The following is a 12,550-nucleotide window of genomic DNA, read 5'->3' as shown; positions in this document are numbered from 1 at the left end:
TAAAAGGTATTTTCTTTTGATTTTCATGATATACCTTACAAAAATGTTTGAGTTTTCCTTCAATAAAATTCCAACTGACAGAAGAATTTAAATTTCTTCAAAATTATTAAGACATTGACAAAAATCCTTGCAGGGCTCATGTGTTGACATCAACCATGGAGCCAATTTTGTGATTTAGGTCAGAGATAAATTAACTTTACTTTGCACACATTATATTTGACTATGTATGATTTCAGTAATTCTAAGTAGCTTGTTCCATGTGAACAGGACTCTTAGAAACTTTCAAAGTTTATTTAACAAAGAGATCCCGTTACATCTTTCTTCAGAGGTTTGATTAACAGAAATATATCTTCAACAACTCTGCACACAGTGTAAGTGTGAGCTAATGAATCCAGTGTTGGGGTAAAAAGAGCTTGATGGCAATGATTCATTCAAATTTGTTTTTATGGTTTTTATGCATGGCTTATCCTGATGAATGTTTATTTATTAGAATGTGCTTCAGAAAATGAGTTCAAATAATCTACCTGTTGTGCTTGATTTATTTGAAGTAGGGCCGCAGTCAGTGCAGGATTCTGCAAAGTTGGCAGACCCAAAGTATTCCCCAGCATACCTTAAGGGAACAAATAAACTTTTAGAACAATTTTTGAAGAAACACTTAGCAAATGCAACGTCCATTTCAATTAACTAAAAAAAACCATGGCAACATTTCTTAATGGCAATAACACAGAAAATTAAATAACTCAAAAGTGAGTGGTCACACAAATATTTGCACAGCTCCATGTATTATTTTTCATAAGAGTTGTATCATGACGACAAATTACTTTGGCATGCTTTGTGTCACAATCAAGTCTGATCCATCATTCACTTGACATTAATTGCCCACGAGCAAAATCAACATACAAAATATTTGTTCCTTCTCCGTAACCCATCTGATTCCACACGTTTTAAATTAAATTGACTGGTTTGGTCCAATTGCTTTTTGATTAAAAGGCCGATTAGTCAAACACTAAACTAACCTGAGCACATAATTCAGATTTGACACAATTTAAATGCTGAATTGTGCTATGCTGTCTGACTTTGAAAGATGAATTACACCAAACTACCTCTCCCTCCCGAAGTATACACACAAAAAAATCTACACGATAAATGAGAATAATCAAGAGCAATTTGCCAACAATGGAACTGCTTCATTCTGGAAGTTTCAAGCTTTCAAGTTGATCATAAAGGATGACCTGTTAAGAATATCTACCACTACCTGCTCCATCAACACCTCAACAAGCACTAAATTCTTCCTTGAGCAATTCAAACACATCATGGAAATTGCAACAGAATCTGTGGCTTTGCCTGACATTTAACTATTCAGGTTCAGCTTATCTGAACAGAAACCAAATTTAAAATATAAAATGCCCTCACTTTTGAACTTGCACTAAACCTATTAGATAATATTTACTAGTTCTAATGACATGTAGATTCAATCATTTGTCGCATCACAGATGCTGGCTAATCTGCTAAGTATTTTCCATTTTTATACCAAAGATCATGTTTTTACATTAGAACTTCCATAATGGACCTACAATGCAAAAGGTTTCAGCACTGCTAAGGAAGACTGTTTAGATTCCACCCATAACATAACAGTTTAAATGCCCTAAAACCATCCAAGAAGCATCCCAGCTCAATTTAAGTGGAACCCATCCCAAAACAACTGCACTTTAATGCCAGTAGCACTGTGAGCATTTCCATCAACTGAAATCTCATCACTCGGAACAACATTTAACCCAATCTTCAATCCCATGGCAATTACAAACAGCTTCATCAGAATTATAATCCAAGGTCTTGTATTTTTTATGTATGGTGGTAGTTCTTGGCAAACTCTCAATAGAACCCAAATCTTATGTTTGTCCAACAGGATTAGTTTCTACAATTTATCTATAAAGAACTGAAATAATACAAGGCTCCAAAATTGCCTTGCAAGAATCAAACCACTCACTTTTTTTGCCAGCTTGTCCATTGAAGTTAGGTCTCAGTAGCAGCTGCAATACAGCAGGATTACTCAGGGTGTTCATGAATTGCAAAGGGTTGGGTTCAGGAAGAAGGCCCTTTCTGCTATTTAGCAACTGAAGAGAAAATTTAATTCAGAGTTAGACACCCAACTGCTATAAAGTCAAATATTTAGAAATATACATAGCAATAAATTAGTTGCTTTCATAGCATATTTCCAGCAAAACATGTGCAGCAAGTTCCACAAAAAAATGAAAATGTTAATGGAAATGGAAATGTGTGCAGTTAACAGAAGCATTAATCATCTCATTCAAAATTGTTCTCAGTCAGTGACAAATAGAGTAGGTAGTAATATTATTGAGACATTTACAGGCCTCAATCCAGCAGGCCTGCATTATTCCCAAATCAACATGGACTTTTTGTGGCCCTGTGGGTCCAATTTCACAGGAGACCTCCCTTTCTATGAAGTGCCCTATGAGGAAGAAAGTCCACAAAAAAAAAATGGTAGGCCTTGAGCTTAGAATCCCAAGGCCAGAACCCTCAAATGGGCTGATGGCCTTTGACAGCTCACTCTTGTTTACAGAACTTTGACCATTAATATTTAAAAGCAGATGAGAAATATTTTCGAAATTCAAATTTAACTATTCCGATCTCTTAATTAAAAATGACTCATTTTGTTCAAATTCACCCTAATGTTTCGAATTAACGGGCATTTAAAGATCCAATAAAATGATATCTGCACTCTCCTTATTAAAGTTAGTGACGCTTTTTAAATGAATATGTCCACTCTACATGATTGCGACCACTGCAATAAAGCTGAGGGGTTCAATTTAAATGTATGCTGGCTTCTTAGGGATGGGATTTACTGGCAACTAGGGACAATCGCATGCTAGGGTCCAGGGCAGGTCACATCTTACACACTTGATAGAGCTCTTTGAAGGTGTAACAAAGGTGATTGATAAGGGTATGACTGTGGATGTTGTCTATGATGACTTAGTTTGGATTCAGATCTTGCTTACTTAAAGCCCTATCCCACGGTACGAGTTCATTCCAAGAGCTCTCCCGAGTTAAAAAAAAAAATCAAACTCGTGGTAAGCATGGACAATGAACGGGTACGTCGGAACTCGGGGACGTCTCTTAGCGCTAATGGCTGGTACTCGGGAGGACTCGCTAACGGCAGGTAAGCTCGGAAGACTCGTGAAGATTTTTCAACATGATGAAAATTTCCACGAGAGCCCCGAGTACTGACGAGTGGCCATTACGGTAAATCTCAGAGTTTGAATCAGGGCAAACTCTGGAGAACTCTTGGAATGAACTCGTACCGTGGGACAGGGCTTTTAGAAGACAAATGGTAGTGGTGGAAGGGTGTTATGCTGACTGGCGGTTTGTAACTTCAAGGGACCTCTTCTTTGTGATATACCATAGTAACATGGGACAAAAATATAGATGGGTTGATTGGATAACACAATAATTGGTGACGGTGTGGACAGTGAAAGCTGTCAAAGTCACGGGAGACAGATCAATTGCAAACATGGGCATAGAAATGGCAGATGGAATTTATCCAGGCAAATGTGAGGTGTTGCATTTTGTGAGGTCAAATACAAGGGGAAGGTATAAAATTACTAGCATGATCCGGAACAGCATTATCCCCTACCCAGCTATGTTCCACTTGTAGCCTACTCCAGCTCACAAAACCAAAGAGCTGTTGCGATGACAAAGGATATTTAAAAAATGGCAGGTGCTTGGTCAAGCATGGCTCAATGGCCATAGTAGGTGTGCGTTCATATTTCTGAGAACTGAGATACTTGCTGGAATGACATTTTCATTGTTAATTATCTTTTTCTTGAAAAATATGCATTCATACAAGAATATGAAATATCCATATTTCCACAACCCTATTATCATGAAATCTGAACCCACCATTCCATAAAGAATATTCAGTAAACTAACAAATTGAATTTTGATAGCACAAACAATTCATGGACATTGAATGCCATAGTTAATAAATAACAGTATTCTCCCAAAGGTAGGTTTTTAAACAATAAGTGTTTATTAACACATTGTATGCTTACAAAGATAATCTGAATTTATTAACACTGCAGGTTAGATTTTGTTGAATTTATGATTATTCTTCAATATTAAGTTAAGCAAAAATGGGTAATTAAAAATTAAAATTAAATATATATATGTTAAGCATGATGGTTTAATAATGGGAATGAGATTGATGAAAGGAATTCAACCCATGTGGTTCTCTTCTTGAACAATATTGGACTATTCCAGACCAATTCTCAAGTTCTGAGAAAACTGCCCATAGAACTGGGTTGAGAAAAAAAGTGATATTTTTATAAATGTATATCATAACAAACATGCATTTACCTCCTCCTGCATGTAGATGTTGCAATAAATTCAAGGGCCAAGGTGTGGTATTGAAGTGCTTTAATAACTCCCAATAATTGCCATCAAAACTCACACTTCAAATGGTGGTCATATGGACAAAGTACACCATGATTGCTTGAATAATCTTGAAGCCCTTTCGGCAGATTGAAAGAGGCAGGCCAGAGAGGGGCGGGAAGGAGTAAGATGGGGTGAAGGAGTAGAACAGAGAAATGGTAGGGGAAGGGGTGAAGGGAAAAAAGGAGGCAATCTGGCAGATTTCAAGCATTGATTATACAATGATGTTAATGATCTTAACATTTTGAAACAACTATTGCACCCAAATATAAAATTGTTCAGTCAAAAGGAAAAGTGATTCACAACATTAAAAAAAATCTCATTAAAGCACTTGAAATCAATCCAAGTCCTATTTTTTGTTTACATATTGTTATTGCTTAGGAGGCGAGATCTAATGCAGGACTGAGGCAGGCGAGCGGCTGGAAGACAGTACACAAAGTCAGTTATATGAAAGAAAGTCCAATGGACAGAATAGGAATTGAGGGCAGGAATCGAGGAAGAACTGTTGGATTGAATTGCACTTATTTTAACGCGCAAGGCCTGACGGGAAAGGCGGATGTACTCAAGGCATGGGTAGGTAGATGTAGCTAGGATGTTGTGCCTATTACGGAAACCTGGCTAAAAGAGGGACAGGACTAGCAGCTTAATGTTCCACGGTACAGATGTTTCCTCAGGCAGGGGAGAGGGCGAAGCTGGATCTACTCTTAGGAAATTGGGAAGAGCAAGTGACAGAAATGTCTGTGGGCGGGCCTCTTTGAACCAGCAATCACTTCTGTTAGCTTTAATGATAGTTATGGATAAAGATCAAGTTGATTGGGGTAGGTTGATTGCTGCCAAATGTACATCGAGAAAGTGGGATGCTTTTAAGAGTGTGTTGAACAGAGTTTAGGGCATGCAGGTTCCTGTTAAAGTGATGGGCAAAGCAGGTGGGAGCAAGGAAACTTGGATGATGAGAGAAATTGAGGCCCTGGTCAGGAAAAAGGAGGCATAGGACTGATATAGGAAGCTGGGTTCAAGCGTGTCCCTGGACAAGTTTCAGGAACTGAGGAACAAAGTCAAGAAAGAAATCAGAAAGGTAAAAAAGTGGGAAGGAGATAGCTTTCGTGGATAATACTAAGAATGAAAAAAAATGTAAGCACATTAAAGAAAATAGGGTGACCAGAGAAAATAGAAGCTCCTTATAAACAAAACCAGTCATCTGTGTGGAGCTGCAGTCAGTGGGCAAGTTCCTCCAGTAGCATTTCTCCTCTGTGTTCACTGTGAAGACAGGGAGCTTGGGACAGTTAATAGAAGTGTCTTGAAGACAACCAGTATTACAGTTGAAGAGGTGCTGAACCTTTTAAGGCGTATTAAATCTCCTGGGCCTGATCGGATACGTCCAAGGACACTGTGGGAAGCTAAAGACATTGCAGGCAGCCTAGCTGATATATACGAATTATCACTACATACGGATGAGGAGTCAGAGTCTCAAGTGTGGTTAATGTTGTGCCTTTATTTAAGGGCGGCAAGGAAAAGCCTGGGAATTATAGATCAGTGCGCCTAACATTTGTGGTAGGCAAGTTATTGGAGAGTATTTTAAGCTACAATAATATAGTCGGGCTGATTACACAAAGGCAGCATGGTTTTGTACATGGACGATCATATCTCACAAATGTGATAAGAGTTTTTTTGAAGAAGTAACCAAAATGGTTCATGATGGGGGCGAAGTTGAAGACGTAGCCTTGCGGAAGTAATTTGATAAGGTCCATCATGGTAAGCCGCGTTAGATCGTATGGGATCCAGGGAGAGCTAACCAATAGGATGGAGAATGAGCTTCATGAAAGGAAGCAGAAGGTGATGGGGTAGGGTTGTTTTTCAGACTGGAAGGCTGTGATTAGTGGTGTGCCTGGTGATTGGTGCTGGGCCCATTGCTGTTGGTGGTCTATATCAATGAATTGTATGGGAATGCATGATTTGTAAGTTTGCAAATGAAATGAAAGTGGGTGGCATTGCAGATAGGGAAGATTGTTATCAAAAATTGCAATAGGATCTTGAATAGTTGGGCAGATGACCAGAGGAATGGTTAATGGAGTTTAATACAAATGTACAACAACAAGGTGTTGCCTTTTGGGAAGTTAAAATAGGGCAGGACCTTCACAGTGAACTGCAGGGCTCTGGGGAATGTTGTAGAGCAGAAGGATCTAGGAGTGCGGGTACATAGTTCCTTGAAAGTGGCATCACAGGTAGATAAGGGTGGTCAAAAAATCTTTAATATCACTGGCCTTCATCAGTCAGAGTATTGAGTATAGAAGTTGGGATGTTATGTTACAGATGTACAACACATTGGTGGGGCCACATTTGGAGTGTTATGGTCAGTTTAGGTCTTCACCCTGTTAGAAGAAAGATGTTAAGTTGAATGCAGAGAAGATTTACAAAGATGTTGTTAGGACTTGAGGGCCTGAGCTATAGGGAGAGGTTGAGCAGGCTAGGACTTACTCCTTGGAGCACAGGAAGATGAGGGGCATGAGGGGAATAGATAAATACACACAGCGTGAATACACTGTGTATAAATACACACAGTCTTTTACCCACAGTAGGGGAATCAGGAACCAGACGACATGGGTTTGAGGTGAGATGTAAGATTTAACTGGAAACTGAGGGGCAACTTTTTCACACAAAAGGTGGTTGGTATATGGAACAAGCTGCCAGAGGAGATAGTTGAAGCAGGTAAAATCACAACATTTAAAAGACATTTGGCCAGGTACATGGATCGGAAAAGTTGAGAAGGATATGGGCTAAACACAGGCAGATGGGATTAGGGTAAATGGGGCATCTTGGTTGGCGTGGGCAAGTTGGACTGAAGGGCCTATCTCCATGCTGTATGACTCCGTCCAAAATAATTAATAATGTTGCTTATTGCTGAACTAACAGAAGAAATGTCATACTTATTTTGGTGCTAAAGCTTAAACATTCTGAAATAAGGATTAAAGATCTTACTTACCAACCTCTGGGCGGCAATAAGTGCTGCCAGAGTACAGCGTCCTGCAGGCCCCGGAGCACAAAATGAAATATGGACATGGCTGCCCCCAATAAGCATTCCATTAGCAGATCGCTGAACTAATTCAGTTTGGTCAGCAGTCTCGTACTCAGCTACTGCAAAAGAAGGATGGCTACCTGAGCCTTGGGCAAGCTGATAAATAAAACAAAAGAAAAATAAGCACATTAAAACAAAAGTTGAACAACTATTCTCCACTCAAGGAAATATCTAGTGGTAAGATGGAGCAGTTCCTCAGTTGGCTCAGTTCTTTTCTCAACCTTCCCAAATTCAATTTTAAAAGGCACAATTTAAATAGATTGGCTGAAAACCCCAATGAAATGCACATTGGCACCACAGATTTTACTCAAATGTACACTATAATACAAAAGTTGTTAAAACAAAAATACCCCTAGTTTGGAAGATGTTTAAATACGGGTAAATTTTCCTAAATAAACTGCCAAGTATCTGAAGCAAAGCTGCTTGCTAAAGAACTGACAAACACAGTCAAGAACTATTCTGAATTGCAACAACATCCCAGAAGCAGAAGGAAGAGGGCTCGGACCCTTTAGGCTGATACAAATAATAAATTTTAATAACAGTCAAAATGGTGGTTAAACCTAGAAACCAAAATACACAGCAGTCCCGACAAGAGAGGTGTCTGGCTGAATTCCTGAACACAGATAAAGAGATTAAATTACAAATTGGGTCAATATTTGGTGATCAATACTGATAAAGATGCTGCCCAGCCTGTCACAAAACTTCCAAATAGCTTGCAGATAATCACAATATTGTTACAATGAAAAGCTAATACCACTCAAATAAACTTTTGCATAATCAGTAGTGCAAGTGATTTTTTTAGAAGATCATCCTAACTTTGAATATCATGTTAATCTGGATTACCAATTATTCATAACGTATATAAACATTCCCCGATTTATGTAATAAGCGGCATACGTACACTCGCCCTTACGTAAACAATTCTGTACTGAGTCCCTGGTCTTCTTCTTATCAAGTCCACACACAAGATTAGAAGTTGTTCAGCCAGAGCAGAACACACTTCTCGGCATCTGCATACAATGGTGTCTGTCTTGTGCTTCATGTGCGTGGTGGTGGAAATATTGGTGAAAACAGCCGCAACGTGAACGCTCTTTCCTTGATCCCAGTCTCCGGTGCTAACAAGGCAGTTTGTAATTGCCACAACAGTGTACGATCACTCAAGCAATGGCAGCGGTGCTTATCCAGAAGGCAGAAAGGGCCTTGGAAGCAGCCGGACACCAGTGAGATGGTTAATACTTTAGGTAGAGGATGCAAGTTATTTTGGGTAGAGGATGGCGATTGAGAATTACATTAAATCTGACTTGTTAGGTTTCACGGAACGCAACTGTTACATCAGAGAGTGCTTGTATATTTCTGACCCAATTTCAGCAGTGGTATGTGTGAGAAAGAGTGTGATATGGTAGAAGGCAGAAATAGGAGGAAGGCAACTAAGTGGAGAAAGCATAGAAAAAACATTGTGAATCCTAATAAAAGATCCGTTAAAACTTATTTCAAATATCTTTCAGGGAGAACTTCATTCTTGATTTAGATTCAAATCTCCAAGAAGTTGAAGAGCACTATTCCAAAGTTAAAGAGCAATAACCCAGTACAACTGTGACAGTCAAAACATTTAAGCGGGAAAACACATTTTGAATTGAAAAGGCATTAAAAGAATATAGCACTAAGTAAACAAAGATGAACATTTAGAAGGATAATACATCTTGTCTATCTATATATTATGTGTGTGTGTGTGTGTGTTGGTGTGTGTGTGTGTGTGTGTGTGTTGGTGTGTGTGTGTGTTGGTGTGTGTGTGTGTTGGTGCGTGTGTGTGTTGGTGCGTGTGTGTGTTGGTGTGTGTGTGTGTGTGTGTTGGTGTGTGTGTGTGTTGGTGTGCGTGTGTGTTGGTGTGTGTGTGTGTGTGTGTTGGTGTGTGTGTTGGTGCCAGATTCGGCCTTTGATTCCTTGGTACGCCAAAACAACTACGAAATTCTCCGGGATTTTTCCCATTTCGCTAGCGATTTCACTTTTACAGTCAATCATCCAAACATTTGGACTTTTTTTATGTACACATTTTTTTATATAAAATCCTCCCCCCCCCCCCCACCCACCCACTCATTTTAAAATCTAAAACGAGCTGCTGACATCACAATCCAACATGTCGACCAATAGTATGCCTCCAAGTACGCTCGCGCCACTGGACTCCAGCCCGCCCCCCACTTCACCTCCCTCCCCCATCCTCTCTGTCCTCTCCCCCACTTCGCCCTCTCCCCCCCCCTCCCCGTACTCGGGGTTTGAAGTGCCAAGTTCTCCTCCCTCCCTTCTCCCCCCACGCCCCCCCTTCTCTCGATCGGCCCTCTGCTGATTTTCACCGTCCGCCCGCCCGTTAGCAGCAGCAGGCGGGCCCTGTTCTCGCTCCCTGGCACAGTGAGCAACCTGCGGGTGCGTTCGGACGACCCCTTCCCCTCACCCCCGGAGTCTCGATTGAGGACGCTGATGTAGTTTGGTTGACGGGTGGTCCGCTGCCCGATCGCTTGCTCCTCTCCTCCTCATCTACACACCCCTTCTCCTCCTCCCCCCCCCCCCACCCGGGGCCTGAATCCTGCAGCCTCCCCCACCCCCTCCCTCCTGCTGCCAGTCGCGTCGCTCGCAGGGCCTTTTGAAAAAAAAACACGCTGTCACGAGAGAGTGATTATTGCGTTCAAGAACCAGACCTCTGACAACGCGCACCCCAACCCCTCAAATTCTCCACACTCCCTCTCCCCCATCCGCCCCTCATGCTCCCTCTCCCCCTCACCCCCTTCCTCTCCCATCTCTTCCCTCCTCTCTCTCCACCCACTCCCCCTCTGCACCTCTCTCCCCCCTACCCCTCCCACCACACTTACAGGAATGATCTGCATCTCAAGATTTTGAAAGAGATTGCTATGGAAGTAGTAGACACTCTGGAGTAATGTTCTAAGATTTCTGAGTTCACTAAATCATATTGCACATTGAGTTCAAATATATTACAACCACTGAAATTAAAGTTCACAGTCCATGCCGTGAAAAAAAGCATATTCCCATTTTCTCTACATACCTGACAGAAAACTGGTTTAAACATCTGTGAGAAGAACTGCGTCAGCTCCTCTGAGTCTTTGTAATCATGGGGAATTTTATCGATGCAAAGGCACTTTGAATGAAGGAAATCAGATGACAGTTGATCAGCATCTGTCCACTGAACATATAGGATGCAAGATCCTAGCTGTTTGCCCATAAGTTCAGATTTAGCTCGAGAAGCAGAATCCTTCTTCATGTATTCCACAAAACCATAACCTTTTGAATGTCCAGTGGTCTCACTATAAACAAGGAAGCACCGCTCCAGGTTTCCATGTAGACGGACCAGATCCTCAAACTGTTGTTGTGTATAGGAAAGGGGCAGCTGAGTAACGCAGAGCAAGCTATCCGTAGATTGCAGTTGAACAGTTATCTCTCTTTCCTGGAAAATGGACTTGTGAAATTTGCAAATGGCGTTCTCTGCTTGCTCTCCATTCAGCAAAGTAACAAAAGCTGAAAAAGAAAATCACATTAAATCAAGAGTCAATATATTAAGGTATTTTACACAAGTACATATTCCATGATCAATTGCCTTCTTTGGTATTAACATTTCTTTGATACTGACTTAAAAATTTATAGCAGTGCATTTCATTCCCATCACTCAAATGTTATTCCTTTTAAATAATTATTCACTTAAATTGCAGCTTTGGATCAAACAAATAACTTGTAGACAAAAAGGAAATCAGTTACCTTTGCTGAACCAGCTGCAATTCAATAAAACAGTAACTCAAAAGGAAGTCTTCAAGACAAATAAACAATGAGGTGACAAATTGTTCTACACAAATTATCAAACAGAAAGTTAAAAGAAAGATTCTTTCCAATTTCTAAAATAGAAACTTTACATTCTAGTTTTTTAAAATGTTTAATACGTTACTAGCTTCACAGGGATAACACTGGCTTCTCGTGTCTATTTTTTCAAGGCAGCCATAAAAGACAAATTGATTGTTTCAGCTTTGATTTTCATTAAAATATAATAGCCCTATTACAATTAATGAAAAATCATTGGTGTGATTATTTCAATTAGAAGGTAGCTGCACAACAGATTCATTACCATCCATCACTTGAAATTCACGATGGCCTAGATTATTACTTTAATCCACAATGTTCCAATTAAAAAGACAGTGCATACAAAAAACTTAAGCAATGACAAACTTTACAATTAAAATAGCTTTATTCAAATTACACTAATCTAAACAAGTGAAAATAACAATGATTTTTTGTTAATACTGAAAAATTCAAACTATTACACTTGCTTTCAAGGTTACAGGAGCCCCAAATGTTCTAGACTGTCTATTGTTTGGCCTCACCTTTTATGCTTTGCAATGCTGCACCATTTGGGCTTTTAGCTTACACAGCACTGCCTAGTGTAAACAGAAACCACAAAAGATCAGCGCACACACTCTGATAAAGATAGTGTTCAGAAATAAAGCAGTATTGTCCAAAAGAAATTGCTGACCAGTCATGTTCAAAACAACATTTCCGTCATGTGTACTAGTTTTTGTAGAAAACACACAACATACAGCTAAAAGTGTACTTTGTGTATTCACTTAACATGGCAACCATTCAGTAACCAAAGCATTCACAGAACAAAAATTAAAACTCTGCTTTTCATGTTTTAAAAACAAATGTACCTACCATGCAAGTACATACAGTAATCAATTTTCCACAAATATCTACTACTGATTTTTACCTACTCCCCAGAAATGCAATTAGCCATCCACATTACACCAGTTTGAGGAAACTCCACTCTAAATGCATTAACCAACTTCAGAATGTCTACAATCAAGGACAACAAAGGCAATGTCCTTGGGAATTGCAACATCTGTCGGATTCCGTCCAAGTCACACATCACTCAGACTTCAAAATATCACCGTTGCTTAAATGCCATTGGGTTGAAATTTGCAAATCACTGCCCAACAGAATTGCTGCCATTTAAGATGGCTCAACATAACTTTAAAG

At 39.9% G+C, this 12,550-nt stretch overlaps 1 protein-coding gene across 4 annotated transcripts in view; it reads right to left on the bottom strand.

Moving 5' to 3' along the window:
• raver2 (ribonucleoprotein, PTB binding 2) overlaps nucleotides 1-12,550 on the bottom strand; it is a 57,782-nt gene that overhangs the window by 27,980 nt on the left and 17,252 nt on the right. For all 4 annotated transcript variants that reach the window (XM_033028296.1, XM_033028293.1, XM_033028294.1 and 1 more), the window contains exons 3-6: nucleotides 10,575-11,044; nucleotides 7,430-7,618; nucleotides 1,988-2,114; nucleotides 525-610 (exon numbers count right to left, since the gene is read on the bottom strand). In XM_033028296.1, the coding sequence (XP_032884187.1) occupies nucleotides 525-610; nucleotides 1,988-2,114; nucleotides 7,430-7,618; nucleotides 10,575-11,044 (872 nt within the window). The remainder of the gene's footprint in view (nucleotides 1-524; nucleotides 611-1,987; nucleotides 2,115-7,429; nucleotides 7,619-10,574; nucleotides 11,045-12,550) is intronic.

This window comes from Amblyraja radiata, chromosome 10, assembly GCF_010909765.2.
Source record: "Amblyraja radiata isolate CabotCenter1 chromosome 10, sAmbRad1.1.pri, whole genome shotgun sequence".
NCBI classification, from domain to species: Eukaryota; Metazoa; Chordata; class Chondrichthyes; order Rajiformes; family Rajidae; genus Amblyraja; species Amblyraja radiata.
This window is presented reverse-complemented; position numbering and strand designations above follow the sequence as displayed.